Source organism: Cebidichthys violaceus, unplaced genomic scaffold, assembly GCF_023349555.1.
Source record: "Cebidichthys violaceus isolate CVI_PGR_0920_01 unplaced genomic scaffold, fCebVio1.0.p SCAF_4, whole genome shotgun sequence".
NCBI classification, from domain to species: domain Eukaryota; kingdom Metazoa; phylum Chordata; class Actinopteri; order Perciformes; family Stichaeidae; genus Cebidichthys; species Cebidichthys violaceus.
In genome coordinates this window covers 6,682,795-6,701,062 of record NW_027176594.1, presented here as the reverse complement: position 1 = coordinate 6,701,062, position 18,268 = coordinate 6,682,795, and the positions used below count along the sequence as shown (strand labels likewise).

The window sequence follows — 18,268 nt, the reverse complement described above, 5'->3', positions numbered from 1 at the left end:
TGATACAAATTTAGTGCCAAGTGTAAACACATTACTCTACTGACCTTCCCCTCACTAAGGCCATAGTCAGACGAGTGCTGAAGTTAGATGTTTGTCAGCGGAGTAAATTTGACCGAGTAAAGTTCCTACACATTATTAAAATGAAATCATGTGTTTGTTTTACATAGGACATATTGTATTTGAAAACATAACTCTGCTTGAATAATAATGTAACCAAATATTTCTCGCCCTTTATCTGCCCTGCAGGACGGACAGAGGGCAGCCCTGTGGATGGACTCTGAGCAGGCCAGATGGAAACAGAACAAGCCAGACATGAGGCGGAAGAAAATCTGATATTAGCACAGTTTGGCACATCTCGCAACATCTCTCACAAACTTCAGAATGGAGGCCAGTCTTCAGAGGGAGATTCTCCGCAGATCCCTGGGGATACAAGCTGGAACCATTACAAGGCCAGCACAGGTGCTAACTCCATGAAGAGGCAAAGGGAGAACTGCAACAGTCCTGCCTCGGTAGAGGGGCTGTTCGATCCAGGATCCTACATGATGAATGGAGAACTTATGAATGGAGAGTTGAAGCATGCCCTCACTGAGCAGTCCTTACTGGCCCACCAGCCCAAGAAACTTAAAGTAGAATCTGAGATTAAAAGAAATGACAACATGAGCTCTAGTTTGGTGGATAGCTTTCCTGAGCTGACAAAAGCAACTGAGTTTGAAAGCAATACCCCACAGACAGAGCTTAAGTTAGACAAGAGGAACTGTAATTTTCCTAATGGAGATTTTTTCTGTCTACCAAGGAATAAACATGTTCCAAATGGTGCTTTGTCACCCCCCTCAACAATAGAAAGCACTCCAGGTGATCTTTTAGAGAAAACCCTGTCTCAGTATTATCCTGAGCAAGTGTCAATCGCACCACAAACATCTGGGCCGCAGCTTGATGCTGTCAACGGTTCACTGGCAAATAAGCTGCCAAGTGAAGGTGCTCAACCCCCATCTTTAACCTCAGGATTGCCCAATTCAGCTCAGATGCCTGACTTACAGCAACAGCAGCCTGGGGCATCGGGCAATGTTGAAGGAGGCAACAGTTATAACTCTGTCAACTATGTAGTGAATGGATACTCCAACAACTTTGAAGCAGACCAGCAGCAGCAACAACAACAGCAGCAGCAGCAGCAGCAGCAACAACAACAACAACAACAACAACAACAACAACAACAGCAGCAGCAGCAGCAGCAGCAACAACAACAGCAGAGGCCACCATCTTACTCTGGTCAGGAGCTGTCTCTAGGTCAGCTCCCTGGCATGATCCCGCCAACAAACACTGCCAATAGTTCACAACAACATCAAAATGGCCCACGGTGCTATCCAGACAACACAAATCCTCAAGGTATATATGAGAAGGTCAACCAAGAGTTTAACCAGAACTCTTTTCTGGAGCGCGACGCCCCTGTACAGGCAGCAGAGACAAGTGGATATACAACCTTTCCTAACTCTGGGTTACAGAAGATGGGGCAAAGTGAAGAACCTAGGTCTGGTCAGCATCAGCGCATTGGCACTGACAGGGGCCACCAGTATGGGATTCAACCCCAGACCTTTAAACACAATGCTGGGAACTCACGTGGCGCTGACAGTGCGGGACCCATGGGCCCCAGTCTCCAGCAGCCAAGTCATGCTGCGTTAGAAAATGGGATGGAGAACACGCCTCAGCAGAGAGCCAACTTATCATGTTCGACTCCCCACCAGAGAGGCTGGGTAGAGCTAAACTCTCCACATTCCCAGCAGCAACTAGCAAGTGGCCCGGCATCCCAGGCACAAGAGCAGGACATGTGGAGGGGCTTCCCTGCTAAGCCTCAGTCAGAGCAGCAGACTGCTAACTCCCAGGTTCACTGCCAGATGGTAGAGCCAAATACCGGGCAAAGATTCAAGACACAGGCAGGTTTCACAGATAGCAGCCAGGGGTCTAACAGCTTCCAGCAGCAACAGCAGGACCGTCTCCCGGCCCAAACACACTGTGCTACAGCCCAGCACAACACTGCCCCTGAGTGGCAGCAATCAAATTCGAAAGCACCTCAAATGCAGCAGCCTCTACCCCATAAAATGCCTGAGCAGCGTAATTTCCACCAAGATCAGCAGGTAGACAGCCGCTATCACACCCAGATGCAGTCAGAGCAGTTAAGTGAAGACCCTGACCTGCAGGATATACTGTCACCTGGGTTTTTACCAACACAGCAACAACCACAGCACTGTCATCTTCAACGTCCCCTGTCCCACCCACCACAATTTGAAGGGCAGCAACTCAAGTCACCCGATTACAGACCTCGCAGTCAGCCTCAGCCAGGTCAGCAGCAGCTTCAACCCAACCAGGCTCTTAGAAACAATTCTGCTCAATCCAACAACCAACAAATCCAGCACAGCGACCATGCAACATTCAGTTACAATAACACAACGGACATGCAACAGCTTCAACAACATCAAAGGCAGTTTCCACCTGACTCAGGCAGCAGTAACCTCAAGCAATTTCAACCACAGCGGCCTAACAACCACTGCCACCAGCCCAACCATGCAGACTTCTCCCAGACCTCGACGCAGTCACAACCTCACTTACAAGGAGGCGTGTTGAACCAATCGATGTATCCTAAAGCTGAACAGCAGCTGAAGATATCATGCACTCAGTTCCAAAGGGGACCTCGACTACCTCTGGCACCTGCGGGTCCCCATGGAGACTTTCAGAGGCATGCAGCCCTGCGTATGCACCTGTTACAAAGGCAGGAGCGCCAGGGCCCTCCTCATCCCCTTCAGAGCACTAGTGACCCCACACATGGCCTGAGAGCTGTGAAACTGGAAAACGACCCCAGATTTGAGTTGCCGTGTTCACAGCAGCAGGGGCAGCAGTTACAGATGCGAGAGGTGGGAATTGGTGGTGTGCAAATCAAGCAGGAGAATCAACCATCCCTGTGTGAGCAAAGCAAGAGGCCAGGAAACATCTTGGCCTCCATGGAACAAAGCCTGAGGCAGTACCAGCTTTCACCTGTGTTTGAGAAGAAATCCCTTGTCGTCAATCCAGCAAATAAAGTCAAGGTGGAATATTCTGGGCCTGTCACAATCCTGTCAACCAACGCTGACTTGAGTGGAGTTGAATCAGCAGCAGCTGCCCCAGCCGCTACAGCTCTAAAGAGACCACCTGATTCCACCCCTAAGAAGGAACACCTCCTACAAAGCTTCATGGACTCTCCTATGAAGCTATTGGATACCCCTATAAAGAACTTACTGGACACCCCCATGAAAACACAATATGACATTGCATCCTGTCACTGTGTTGGTGAGTCTCATGATGTTGATTCTGAAAGATGATTAATCAGTTGGTGTGTAAATATTAATGCATGTCCTTTTATGATATTTAGAACAAATCAGTGAGAAGGATGAAGGCCCATACTACACTCACTTGGGGTCTGCGCCGAGTGTTGCCGGTATTCGGGAGGGAATGGAGAAAAGGTTACCACATATTTGACTTGTTGACTGACAAAATTGGGTGTGTTGTGTAACCACTGTGCACTACATTACTTGTGTTTACTTACATGCCTCTATTCTGCTTTTAAGGTCTGGTCTAACTGGTCGCGCCATCAGGATTGAGAAAGTAGTATACACCGGCAAGGAAGGAAAAAGTACACAAGGGTGCCCTATTGCCAAATGGGTAAGAACCATTTTTGTATATTTTATTTGAGAAGCAGGCAACCCAGCTGCCCTGGTACTCAAATATCTGCATTTCCACCAATGCCTATTCCTGTCATTCATTCAGGTGATTCGTCGGTCAGGTGTAGAAGAAAAGCTACTGGTGTTGGTGCGGGAACGCACTGGTCACAAATGCGAGACAGCCTGCATCATTGTAGTAATCCTGGTCTGGGAGGGCATCCTGCCCAGCATAGCTGACCGCCTCTACCTCGAGCTAAGTGAAACTCTAACAAAGCATGGAGCCCTCACCCAGAGACGATGTGCTATCAATGAAGAGTAAGTGACAGAGCTACAGATCTCAAGTCTGGCCATGTGGCCTACAGTAGTTTTATTACCAAACACAGAAGTTATTTTTGGTTCCTGGTTATTATTTTGTATGCATACAAGGAAAATGTAGTTATTGCTTTTGTATAATAGGTGCGTTTTTGCATAATTATAAGAATATGAGTTACCAATTTGTTCCTCATTTTGGTTAACACTGATTTAACCATGGCAAAATGATACATTCAGTTTTTTTGTCCTCCCTGTTCAGGAGGACCTGTGCATGCCAGGGGTTGAATCCTGATGCCTGTGGGGCATCTTTCTCCTTTGGCTGCTCTTGGAGCATGTACTACAATGGTTGCAAGTTTGCCCGAAGCAAAATACCAAGAAAATTCAAGCTATTAGGAGATGATATGAAAGAAGTATGTGCAGCACGGTTCCGCTAATATTATAAGCTAATTATGTTACTTAATACTGCCAATTTTTGTCTTTCAGGAAGAGAAACTGGAGCACAACTTTCAAAATCTAGCAACATTATTGGGTCCCTTGTATAAAACTTTGGCACCTGAAGCTTATGGAAACCAGGTGTGTATATTTAGACATTGTTTGACTTAATAATTTATTATTAAGCAAACTATATAATAAAGGTGTCCTGATTTTCAAAGGTATAATTGAATTTCAGATCAAATCTAAACCAAGCATGGTTTTAAGTCACATGTAAACATGTGAGTGATGCAACTCGCACACAGAAATTCATCAACAACAATAGTAAACTGTGCATGGGTATTTCTCAAAGTATCTACATGATAAAGTCGTTTTGTTAAGATTTCCCATTTATATTGTTTAGTGACCATAAACTCTTAATATCTTATTCAAACTGACCTCCTGTTGTTCCTGGACACAGGTGGAACATGAACACAGGGCACCAGATTGTCGTCTGGGGCTCAAGGATGGCCGTCCCTTCTCCGGGGTCACTGCTTGTCTTGACTTCTGTGCCCATGCCCACAGAGACCTCCACAACATGCAGGGCGGCAGCACTGTGGTAAGCAGAACCTGGGAAACGTACAGTTTATCTTTCTAAGTATGTCGTAGTTCTTTGAGAATGGAATAGGTAGAGAAACGGCAAACTGCACATCGAGCTATGCATCAATGTCCCATCGAGGCATGGCTTTAAAACGGATATGTGAATAACAAAAGTAGATTTATTATTAATGTCTGTGACATCAACCCGTTTTTCCAGGTGTGTACATTAACAAGTGAGGATAACCGAGAGATTGGAAAGATACCAGAGGATGAGCAGCTCCATGTACTGCCTCTTTATAAGGCTTCAAACACTGATGAATTTGGCAGTGAGGAGGGTCAGCAGGAGAAAGTCAAATCAGGCGCCATCCAAGTCCTCAGTGCCTTCCGCCGCCAGGTGCGCATGCTTGCAGAGCCTGCCAAGTCTTGCCGGCAAAAAAAGCTGGACGCTAAGAAGGCAGCTGCCAACAGGATGGCCATGCTGGACAATGAAAAGGCAGAGAAGGCCCTCCTGGCCAAGGCAAAAGCTGGCACTTATGAGAACACCGCTCAGAGCACTCCTATGGCAGGTAAGGTAACATTTATTCTGACACATTTTATAAATTGTATCTTAAATGTTATTTCTTAGTACGGACATGCTGTCAACATACTAAATTAACTCTGAAAAACAATAAGCAATGAATTGACAGAAAGTGACACACGATTAGAGATTTGTGTGATTTTTATTCTGCTGCTTAGGCCTTTATCTTTTGGGGGTTTTGTTTTCTAGGACCTATTCAAGGTGCTATGGGAGCAATCCTACAGTCAGGTCAGCCAACACACCCTCTTGGGCCCCATCATCAGCAACTACAGCAACAACAGCACCAGAGCATCCTTCCCCCTTATCCTGGCTCAACAAATGTAGCCAACTACCCCAGGTTCCCCAACCACCCAGGGTCTTTTCCGAGCACTTCCAGGCCAGGCACCATGTATCCCCCTCAGCCGCCAACACCAGCCAGCTCTTACCCCTCCCCGCTCCACGTACCAAACTCTTACATTAATGGATCAAATCGTCCATATCCAGGTTATCAATGTAACGGAGGAATGCCCCTTGACAATTGTCACCCATACTATGCCTCAAACCCAAAGCACCTGGATATGTATCGACAACAACGGCCAGCACTTTACTCAGAACAGCAGTATGGTGTACATCAGCGTTATGAGGTTAATTATCCGCCAAGGTATGCTGAGCCAGGTTTACAGGTGAATGGTTACAATGCCTGCAACATGAGGCCAGTTCACCCCATGAGACCTTACTCCCCTTATGGTCCCAATGGATCCTCAGACCCCCAGTTTATGGACCCCCTCTCAAGAGCACCTACAGCTCATGGAGGTCTGGACTATACAGCTGCTGTGAGCAAAGGCAATCAGTTTGGAGGATACCAAAATCCTTACCTATCTCGGAGCCCTCAAATCTTCGCCCCGGGCCAAGATCCTTTCCATATGCAAATCAAGACCGAGGTGGGCATGCCTCGCCCACAAATGCTTTCTGCTCCGTTAGGCAGTGGGTGCTTTACCCCTGAAACACAGTCAGGTTTAGGTCTGCCTAATGGGAGCCTCATGGGCTCTGGTATTAAGCAGGAACCTGGAACACCGCAGACACCCACAACCCCACAAAAGCCTGAGGTGTGGTCCGACAACGAGCATAACTTCTTGGACCCCGACATTGGTGGTGTGGCAGTGGCACCAAGCCACGGCTCAGTCCTCATTGAGTGTGCAAAGCGGGAGCTCCATGCCACGACACCCGTTAAAAACCCAGACCGCACCCACCCAACGCGCATCTCCTTGGTCTTCTATCAGCACAAAAACATGAACGAGGCCAAGCATGGTTTGGCACTGTGGGAAGCCAAGATGGCAGAGAAGGCTCGAGAGAAGGAGGAAGACGCGGAGAGGAATGGTGGCGAGGGGACACCTAGCAAAGGCAAGAAGGGGGCGAAGCGTGAGCATCCAGAGTCAGAATCCACCGGGGAGCCTCCTTACAAGCGCTTTATCCAGGCACTAATGGAGGGGTCCTTGTCGTGCACAACAAACACCTATGTCAATACATCTCCGTACGCCTTCACCAAGGTCACTGGGCCTTACAGTCAGTTTGTGTAAGAAGCACTCACGAAGAAGTAAATTTAAGGTGCTTTATTTATGACAAAGACCACAAGCACCACTGGCCTCTTCTAAACACTCCTTCCTATCTGTACGGTTAGCAACAACGTAGAAAAAGGAACCTGTGATCAGATGAGATATAAATGACCTTTCACATCAGGTCTTTCACCTCTTTAACAATCAAGCTTTACTTGTTGACCCTACTAAGGATGTATTTATTTTTGTTCGACAACTTTTGCAAGATACACACTGTCAACATCTCTGGTGCTTTCAGTCTGAAACACAAGGACCTATTTTTAATGGAAACAAATTTTCATTTTTTGTGGCTTTATTTTTCTTACAAAATTGTACTCTTGGCATAAAACACTGACTTTGTAAATGGCAACATTCACGGTGCTAAAGTGTATGCTTATTACCATTTATTTAAATTCAAATGCCTTCACTCTATGACCATAACTCACTCTACGAGTGACATCCAATGAACAGGACATCGAAAATATCATCCCACGATCAAATGGTCAGCATCATAATGTTTTTTTGCAAGTCAGTGGTTCTTAGGGCACTTTTTGATAATGCGAGTTAAATGTTTTGGTAATACCTTTAAATCATAAAATCGGGTTATACTTACTACATTGAGAGTAATTAATTTCTAAGCATCACTGAAATTAAATTGATGAATTTATAACAGAGGATAGTATGAGCAATCATGCTAAAAGATGTTTTTAAACTATCTTTGTGTTGGTGCTTCTTTAGCTTACCTATGTCATTTATACTGTAAATTGAGCCATTCTCATGGTGCATTTCTAACATTTTGAGGAGAAAAAAAAAGTATGTTTGTGTTATTTCAGTTTTTTCCAGGTTTACTCTGTTGTCAACGACTGTTTTTAATGTTCCTCACCTTGGGTTCATTGAACAAACCTGGACTGTGAATATTACATGTAGTTGTGTGTCTGTGGTGCTTAGGAAATGTGTTTTTTTATACACTGAGGAACATGAAACAGGGTAAGCCCAGTGTCTGTTTCAGAGGGCAGCTGGCTTGCTGTGGGGTCTTTAATTATTGTAATCTAACTGTAAGATAAACAGGTGAGATTTGTACAGTAAATTAATTTCCCTTTTTGGAATTACTGTTAGAGATTTTGTGTTGTAAAGAATGCTAACGGGCTATTTCATTGTATTTCTTTGGGTTTAACTGATCATAAGGTGCTATCCAACCTACATACAACGTGTGTGAAACATACAATGTGAGACTCTTTGGACAGCGGGAAGGCTTTTAAATAATGTACAGTACAAACCCGTCATATACCTCAAAACTAGTTTGGCAATAGAATTATAACATTTTTCTTTCTTCCTTTGTATATTACTTTCAAAATAATAACAGTTCAACTTCAGGCCACCAAAAGGCATAACAGTTCATTTCTTACTTTCTTGTCAATCTGCTAGAAAGTATTACTTGAACTTAAATCTTTGATGTTACTGTAAAATCAGGGACATTTTCAACTAATTCTGTGTTCATCGCCTGTATTCATCTGGTATTTTTTTCATTCAGGTACTTGCCATTGCATCCTGAATCTGATTCTTGTCGACTTCACAAAGAGAAAAAATATTTTGTGAGGATGAAAATACTTTCCTGCAGTTTTTTACTTATATTTTAAGGTAATCTTTTAAAAGTAATTTGAACATATATGCACTGAGTTGACTAAAGGGAAAGTATGATATTGACTAAGTAAAAAGTAATGTATTTGCTTTTGCTATGAGACAAGACCAGGGCAGTGATTAACGTAGTTGCACATCTTTGTGCCTGTGTATAGTTAAATTTATTTATAACCACTAAGCAATTGTATAATGATTTTTCTTCCCTGTCTATTTGATTTAATTAACGCGATATATAGTGGAATGTCATGTTATAGTAACAACTTACCCCACTCTTCAACAGATTCATTTTCTGAAAGCACTTCATTTCTTTTTCAGGAAAAAAATGTAATAAAGAATTACAAAACGTTTTATTTAAATAGATTGTAAATGTGTTAAAAAAATAATAAATTATGTCACATTGTACATACCAGGAACCTGTATTGCAGGAATACAACTCATTCTTTGATGTTGATGTAGGTTCTTCTTGTTCTGTCAAATTGACCCACAGCTACCCAATCAGCGATACTCATCATATCTATAAATATTCTTTCAGGTTATCAGAATGATCATGGTTAGATTATCCAGGAAGTCTGTAAATGTATGCTCACTGTCACAGCAATGTTTACAGTTATAGCATCCTGTTCGCGCAGACAGACGTTCTAGTTTTTTGTTTTTTTTAACTGTTCCAATTTTGTAAAACAATTCGACATAAGAAAATGTTAAATTTGTTGTACAGGACCCAGCTACAGTAGCAGGTTGTGGTTGAGAAAGCCAAGGTGTCTAAGATATAGCGGGTTAAAAGCATAGCCATACTTGAAGATGCTTCAGAGTGTTTCTGAGTAGAGTCAACATTACTTGAATGACTTTCTGGGCTGAACTAGTGCGCTATATGTGCTCGGCTCAAAGGTTAAGCTAGAAGTTGATACACACTTGGTCTTTTTGCAGTTAGACACTAAGGGTAAAAAAAAAGTGCAACTTTTTGCCTGTCATTTTATTTTTTAAGGCTTCCCTTGTTCTCCTGAAGTTTGGTATGCTACAAAAAATGGAATTAAGGATGGGTATTAATACTGTAAGTATTGTAATGTAATGGATGCAGTTTATTTGAAAGCTGTTTATTATATCATTCCTGATATTGCTGAGATGTGGGTGTTTTTTTAATAAAATTTATATTTATTTAAAGCAATTTGATTTGTTACTCCAAGTCAATACTAATATCTAAATTATTGAGCATTATTGTTCACGTGTTGAAGTTTTGAAATGAGTAATTACAGACAAATGTGGAAAGAGATAATGCCATGTTCATACTTTACATTTTTTTAATTTACCCAAACAGAAAGAAATTGTTACATACAAATTACGTTGTGGTTGCTAACAGGAACCGACTTAAGTCTTAAAGGCAAATTAGAGCATATTAGCATGACTTTCAGTCTTATACAAGGATGGACCTGGGTATTTGACCCAAAGATACTGCAGTGCTTATACATTATAATTTACAATTTAATAGAAAGGAGATCATTTATTTTGCAGTTAACCTCAAAATTATAATAAAACAATCTGTCTACACATTTTACTGGATAATAAACTTAGATGGCACTTTATACAACCCAGAATGAGTCCTTACCAACAATAAATCCAGCTGCATTCAAAAGATGCAGCTGCTTCAAAAGGTTCTGTTGGTTCCATGTTGTCTTTAGGGCTTCAGACAAAATGCCACTTGTCCACTGTGCGAGAGAAGATTTACAAATACATAAAAATATAAGTATTGAAACACATAATACCTCAGATAAACACAATTTAGTGTAGGTTAGTCAATATTTACTTACCATTTGGAGACACAGGATGTGTGCTGTCGAATGCAGGAGCCTGGGGTGTCACACGTTAAAAAGGACAATTACCAAAACAAAACCCTGATACAATTTTATATGCCATTATTGTGTTTACTATCATCATTGTAAAAACAACAGCATAAAGAAGTTCTCACCGATTCCACCACATCTCTGGCCTCGTTGTCACTGCATTTGAAAGGGCTCTCGCAGCAGGAGATATTTTTGCTGATCAAACAAGTAGATAGTGTTCATTGCACTTATGTACATCAGAAAGACACTGCAGGAGTTTTCCCTCCACCAACTTACCATTCAATCCCTCCGCTATTTGTCTGCTTCTGCACTAGTGCCCTCCAGTGCTCATGGGTGGAGTTAATGATCTCCACTGCAAAGTCCTATGAAGAGGGCATCAGAGAAAAAAACACATCATTTGATTTCTTTAAGACTAATCCATTCAGTTTTAGCCACCAAAAAACCCCAATAGACTCCAACCCATGGTAAACAAACTGTCATGTCTTATCTTTGTAATGTGTTTGGTGTTACAAAAGTCTCAGTACCTTGTCTTTGAATTCTCCATTGAATCCAAATTGGTTCTCCGGCTTTCCATCGGGCACCTTGTATTTCCTAAACCAGTCGACAGTGGCCTCTAAATGACCAGGCCGGCTCTTACAGACATCTTCTATGCCTGAGGAAAACACAAACACATTCAGCAGAGTAAGAACAGAGGACCAATTTGCACTATATTCGTCTTGCTATGAATAAGATATGACTCTGCTCCATTGACACTTGGTATTTGGAATATATGCAAAAATAAGAGTATGATGAATATGTACATCTTTATGTAGCATAGTAAGTGTTTAAAAAATATTTTAAAGTAGCAATGCACCATTAAAACAACATTAGGAGAAGGTTGTAGCTGTATTGTAAACAATGCAGGCTTGAAAATATTCAGAAATGGCTTTGCAAAATGCTGTATGGAGTAAATAATTAAAAAAAGGCATTCAACAATTTTTAGGCCTTCAGGATACACACAATGTTTTATAAGAAACGCTGAATGTGTAAACAAAGCTGTGTTGACAGTAAAAACTCCACAGGGTATGTTCTAGGTTAGTGTTTTAACTACAGTCTGAAGTTACTGCCTGAGCTGCTCACCGGCTTTTTATATTGGATCTGCAAATGTTTCTTTTATTTTCTATTTTCAAATTCAATCACTTGAATCTCAGCCGGGCAGTGCAGGTACATTAACACCGTATTTATAGTTTGTGGTCGAGGGCACATCTGACAAATCCTGGAGATTGATTTGGCAGCTCGTCTTTAGAGGCGGTTTACCTCCAGTGACACTTGTATCTTAAAAGAGACCATGTGTAGGATTTGGTGGCATCTAGCGGTGTGGTTGCAGATTGCACTCCACGGCTTATCATCCTGCGGCTCACATAGCAGTTTCACAAGCGTGTCAGAGAACTACGGTGGCTTACAGGTAACCTAAAAACGTGAAAGGCCCTTTCTAGAGCCAGTGTTCGGTTTGTCCGTTCTAGACCACTGTGGAAACACGGTGGTGAAGAAGACCCACACCCCATGTAGATATGAAGGGCTAATTCTAAGCTAACAAAAAACACAACTCTTAGTTTCAGGTGATTATACACTAATGAAAACATAATGTATTGTATTCCATTTTGGCTAATAGATCCCCCAAAATGCTACACACTGTTCCTTTGATGTAAGCCGTTTGTACTTCTTTAGCACATTTTAGATAAAATCCTAATTTCCCTGACTTACGATCATGCCAGCAGGTTTCCTGAACTAAATGTCTCCAGGATAGAGGATGGGTCAGTGTAAGGCAGTTTTTAGATGTTGACTGTTGATGAAAAGCACCCACTGTTCAGGTTTTTGGCATCTGGGTCCTTAGCATTGATAGCGATGACCTTCCAGTCCATTTCCCCCTCATCGATCATGGCCAAGATGCCAAGCACTTTCACTTGGATCACCTGACCTGGAAAGCACACCTGAAGAACAGACCAGACCAAATTACAAATAAACAGCCAAAGGAATCAATCACACAATTAAGAAAGCTTGAAAAGTCTATATAAAGTGAGTAAAAACAAAGAATGATAGCGCCACACACACACACACACACACACACACACACAGACCTAAAGCAGTCCTACCTGGGTGCCGATCTCACAGACGTCAATGGGATCATTGTCACCACAACACTTTGTCTCTTTGTCTGTATGGTTTGGGTCCTCCCATGTCTTTTCCAAGGAACAGTTCAGAAACATGTAAGAAATCCAAGAATTATGAATTATGAAAACATTTCAACTAACTTCCTGTCTTGATAAATAAATAAATAGAAATAAAGAGTGTGGACTAAATTAAATTTTTCCATAAAAACAAAAATAATCAATATGTCTTTAAATTGCAACATGAGTCACTGATTAAAAAAGAAAATAGCATATTTCATACAGTGCATTTCCTCACCTGTGGGAGCGCCCCATAATTCCAAATGTAACCTTTATGGGGAAATATGTTGGCAACATACCGGAGCTTTCCTTTCTTTACATCTTGTTTGATCGGGTTCAGCGGTTCCTTAGTTGCAATCTGGAATTTGAGGCATATATGAAGGTGTGTGTTTGTATGTATATGCGAGTGTGTGCTAACTCAATTTAGACATTCGTTAAATAACAAATAAAATAACTGCAGGCTCCTGCTACGCTCATTTTTTTTTTTAAATGTATAATGGACTATCCTTGAATAAAAGTTGACACACTGGTTATTACTTAAAACATATCAATCTCAGCCTTTTTAAAGCAGTAGTATCTGTAGCAGTAGAAGTGCAATCATTTTAAATGTATTATATTTATATTTATTTAAAAAAGTGAGGTACTATTGTATCTATAGCCTTGTTACCTCCATTTTAGCATTTGACCATCGAGGCACCTCCACGACCATGTTAAAGAGCACCTGGAAGTACAAAAGAAAGCTTTATGCAGTGTATGCTGAACACTACTGCTTCAGGTGGTACAACTGACGTTAAATATTGGAATGTCACCGTACCTCACTCTCATTCTTCTTGGGCTTTTTAGTTGGCACATCATTGTCCTGTTAAAAGAAAAAAAGATATGAATATTACGTTTATACCGTTAAATAAGTAGAAACTAAAACTTCTGCTATCAAAGAGTTACCTGTTCCGTCTCCGCTATAAGGGAGATGTCATGGAACGGTGAAATGTATTTTCCTTCAGAGGTTTCTAAGGAGAAAACAAAACAAAAAATGTTTACAAATAAAACCTCCATGCATAGAAACAGAAATCCCAGAAGACTGTATTGTACATAAAATGTACGTCAAATGTATAATAATAATAATAATAATAATAATAATAATAATATGTCAAATGTAATTACTGGTAGACCTTGAGTTAAGGTTAAATTCATGGCGAGTTAAATATATAACCTTACTGTTGTTTTACTGGTTATACTGGATATCATTTACACTGCTGCTAATGCTACTAATCATATCTCTTGTTTAAATTAAAACAACTGCAGGCATGACCAAAATATAGTCACATTACCCATATTGGAAACCAAACAATGTGATATTTTATTACTATTGTGCTGCATAATATTGGTATCACCATAATGGAGAGGCTCAACATTTGAGTGTAACTTCATCTGATACAAATTTTATTGTCGATGAGAAAATACCAGTTCATCAAAAGGTTTTGTTTGTGTGTAGATCATATGCACGTGATCACCCAAACCGGAAGTTGCTTCATACTTAGCCACCCTCCAGGAAACTGTAACGCGTGTGGTGTTTTCACTCTAAAAGCTCTGTCGTAAGAGCGCCACATGCCTAGAAAACCCCGTGCTTGCAACTCGAAGGTCACATGTTTACCTTTACCTGGACGTCGACCTGTGGTTACCTGTCCGACACCGGACACCGGTGCTAAACCGATATACACTATGAAACGCAGAGGACACACAGGTTCCTCCCATGGTGGCGATGAAGAACTTACTAAAATAAATCCGGTAGTCGGGTGAATTGGGGCGTCCTCTCTCCTCCGTTTGATAGTGCATCGTGTTTCTGAAATAAAACAGACGAGGAACCGCTACTGCTTGTATGACGAGTTTGTTTCGAGAAGCGGAAAATGAGCCGAAAACTGTGGCCAAGCAGCCGAGCGGACAGCGCAGCAGCAGCGGTCTCATTTCTTCTTCCTCTTCGGTTCCTGTTTCCCGTTTTCCGCCCTAACCCACCACGTCTAGTAATGTCAAGTCCGCCAGAGTGAAACTGAAGCTCCCGGAGAGATGTTTTCAAAATAAAAGCATTCACTTTGCAGTCCTAGGCTGAGCATATGGTATATAATTTGTAGATTGTAATAACAGTACGGTATGTGTCAAAGATCACATATGTGCTGGTTAGTTACTGTTGCCTCTTTACTCTGATAACAAATTATTGCGGCCGGAAGTCAATTATTTCTTTCCATATTAACTTTACAATTTTTCTATTGCATGCTTGTGATCCAGTAACTTTATTTTGCTGCCAGCTAGACATATAACCAGGCACATTTTCTAGATAACTCACTTGTTAATTTCTTTGCAAAGTAATATTTTGTCCAACATGTTCCCAAAACATGGCTTGCATGGAGAGAGAGGGACATTAAAGGGGAACTACGGCCATTTTAATAATGCATACATGTTAATCCTATGGTAGATGAACAGTCCAAAATATACAGGTATTATTATTCATTACCACATTAGCAAGTGAATGTGTTTGGCTGCTTGTGGGAGCTCCATATATAACTATTCATAGTATAATTGTTACAGTCTCATGTCTCATCTTAATCATTGTCATCCTCACTGGCGACAAACTCTTGCACAAGAGACTTTGTTTTGCTTTATACATAATGATTAGAAAGTTTGTCTTCCATCCATTTTAACTTAGCCGTTCGTTAATTCATTTGAGCGTCAGATTGGATTTACAAACGCACCCAAAGATGACACTAATGCCTAATTTATACTTCTGCAAAACAGCTTGCTTGCAGCCACAGAGATGGTTTGCGGAGCTTGCAGAGGGAGGTAGAGACGCGTCATCGGTCTCCCATTCATTGTCTAAGGAGCAGCTCCAGACTTATACTTGATGACCTTACAAGTTTGAGATTTACTTCTCTGGTTTCCGGGTTCGAGAAAGAGAAGATGTTCTCAAATATTGAATGGACTTTCCTAACCTATGGAAATATGAATTCTTAATTTAGTCAGTGTGCACCTTTAATTCTTGTTGAATCCCCCCCCTTTCTTTTCTATTCTATTTCCATCAAACAGCTAACAGACATGAAAACATACTCTATGAAGGAAGTTACTTCCAATAGAAGAAGAGCCAGTACAAGAACCTTTTGTCACTAACATTAGGTAAATGCACATCTGTGTTCGGTTTTTTTCAACGTAGCCTATTCTTCCATGTTCAGTAACTTATGTGTAGTGTGAACAACCATAAAGGTCACTATTGCTTTTGCTTTAATGTCCCCCTGCTTTTGTTTTTATGACTCAAAGTTAATGGATTTAGTGGTTATCTGCACAATACATCATGAGATCAAAGTCCATATGTATCCATTGTGTCCTAAACAAACATCCAGTAACCTTGATGGCAGCCATAAAAAGTTGCTTGCTTTTGATGCTTTTGCCAAACTGTTTTGATTGAGCACAAAACCCCATTCATTCAATGTGTTTCAGTTTATGTGTTTCAATTAACAGATTTTTCTTTTTCTTTTGTGAATGTAATGTGCTTAATACTAAAATGTATTTGATCAGTTTATAATCTCTGTACTGATTTGGAAAATCTGGATGGAGAGCCAAATGAGAAGAGCGTTCCTTCCTTCAATTTCTGTGTCCGTAAGCAAAGCACTCAACCATGACTCTACCAGCGATGGCGCCCAAGTGGCCAGCAGTAAAAGTCTGTGGCTGTAAAAGACACAGTTTCAGGCATGAGTGTGTTTTTATTTTTCCCTTTCCCTATCCACTCACCTGGCTCACTCTTGCAGCTATACTTCACCCGGCTGCTGCTGACAAAATAAGGATCTTTTTGTTATTTTGTCTCCCCAAACAAACACAGGTCCTGTTAGCTTTTGTTTCTTTTAGCATGTTTGTTTGTTGGCTGAAAACATATACTGTTGGTAGTCATAATCATTCTGAAACAGCAGCTTACAATAAGGACAATTTATCTCTGTTTGACTATATTTCATACATGCATTTTTGGGACTGTGTTGTAAAGTTTGTAATTTGAAGTACAATGGAAAAAAATTGGAAAACCATCATGTGGAACTAATTGATTAGTTGATTAACATGAAATTAATCAGCACCTGATTTCAGTCAATTGACAAGAAAGAAGCAATCATTCTCTGGGAGAAAGAATTAATTGTCAATATATGTTAAATAATCATCAGATTAGTTGTTAAATAAAAAGTAGTTCATAGAAGCAGAATTTTATTCTGTGGGCAGTATAAGTTTAATGACTTATTTGAGTCTGACATTTGTTTGCCTCATGTGTGAGAGAGAGTACACGTCTCTCTTTGAGCAGGTCAAGAAAAGCCACTCCCTGAGGGACACTATGTCACATGAGCTCCTTCAGGGCAAAACAATTAATATGGCCACACTGACAGTGCTTATGATGTAACGTTGTTTACTCACTTGCATGTTTGTATAGACTATGTGATTGTTCAGCATGGTTTACCAAGTCCACTTTGTTACATAATAATGCTAACATTGACATTTGTTTAATTCTTGAGTTTTTCTTACACACTGATGACGATGACAATGTAGTGTGAGATATAGTCTTATGTTGATGACCTGCTAGTTGAGAGCCATATGTGTTTAATAGTCTAATTGAAGTTAAACAGGTGTGCTATGAGCACACTGCACAGTGATCTGAAAACACAATGGGTGTGCTCATTACCTGTGGTTTCAATGGGGAGGAAATGCATCCATTCATTGTTCTGACAAGGAACGCAGTATCTGGTTATATGACCAGAAATCATTGTGTGTTGATGAATTACCTGTCTAACCAGATATGACATTTTATGAGTGTAAATGTATAGGTTTTTATAGGGAAACAAAGACTTAAAAAAATACCTTGTGTAGTAATATGACAACGTGATTATTACAGTTTGACAAACTGTTGTTTCAAGACCACTAAAAACCCCAAACCTGACACAGCAATTAGTCAACACAGATACAGTGTAGCAGCTTCATGTCCTTGAACATTCTTTGCACTTTTGCTGAAGTACAATAGTGATGTGAAACGTTTAGTGTAATGCAGCTGCTGCAGCAATATAGCTTGTGTAAGTTGAGGTTGTTTTATTCACTCCATTTTCTTTTTCCTACAATTAAAGTAGAGTAGAGTGGAAATGAAATGTTCAACTGACTTGATTTGGAATTCACTTATTCATTGTGTCTCTGTAATGGCAAGTATGATTTACAGGATTTACAGCCCCCTGGCCATTTACATAAATACTTAGTTTTCTAATATTGTTAGTGTCTCTGTGAGGTATCACATGCATTTTATTTTGAGGACATTTAGTTTTAGTAAAATAAGACTGTAGCTGGTCAATTGCTCTGTCCTCAAACCTCCCTGAATGAATATGATGCTCTGAGGGCAAGCCAAGTGTATTTATATAGAACATTT

General features: G+C 40.8%; 2 protein-coding genes across 2 annotated transcripts in view; one reads left to right on the top strand and one right to left on the bottom strand.

Moving 5' to 3' along the window:
• Positions 1-9,957, top strand: part of tet2 (tet methylcytosine dioxygenase 2) — a 29,104-nt gene extending 19,147 nt beyond the window's left edge. The window contains exons 2-10 of the mRNA XM_068726823.1: positions 247-3,315; positions 3,398-3,488; positions 3,594-3,687; positions 3,793-4,001; positions 4,258-4,408; positions 4,482-4,571; positions 4,891-5,028; positions 5,227-5,575; positions 5,776-9,957. Coding sequence (XP_068582924.1) covers positions 291-3,315; positions 3,398-3,488; positions 3,594-3,687; positions 3,793-4,001; positions 4,258-4,408; positions 4,482-4,571; positions 4,891-5,028; positions 5,227-5,575; positions 5,776-7,142 — 5,514 coding nt within the window. The 5' untranslated portion in view covers positions 247-290 and the 3' untranslated portion in view covers positions 7,143-9,957. The remainder of the gene's footprint in view (positions 1-246; positions 3,316-3,397; positions 3,489-3,593; positions 3,688-3,792; positions 4,002-4,257; positions 4,409-4,481; positions 4,572-4,890; positions 5,029-5,226; positions 5,576-5,775) is intronic.
• Positions 9,958-10,072: 115 nt separating this feature from the next.
• Positions 10,073-14,854, bottom strand: ppa2 (inorganic pyrophosphatase 2). The gene is made up of 12 exons (XM_068727619.1): positions 14,610-14,854; positions 13,780-13,844; positions 13,652-13,696; positions 13,505-13,558; positions 13,076-13,195; positions 12,763-12,849; positions 12,474-12,600; positions 11,155-11,282; positions 10,907-10,992; positions 10,756-10,825; positions 10,598-10,637; positions 10,073-10,495 (listed from the first exon to the last, which is right to left on the bottom strand). Exons 1-12 carry the CDS (start codon positions 14,797-14,799, stop codon positions 10,473-10,475), a joined length of 1,035 nt encoding a protein of 344 aa, XP_068583720.1. The 5' UTR covers positions 14,800-14,854; the 3' UTR covers positions 10,073-10,472.
• Between the last annotated feature and the right edge of the window lie 3,414 nt (positions 14,855-18,268).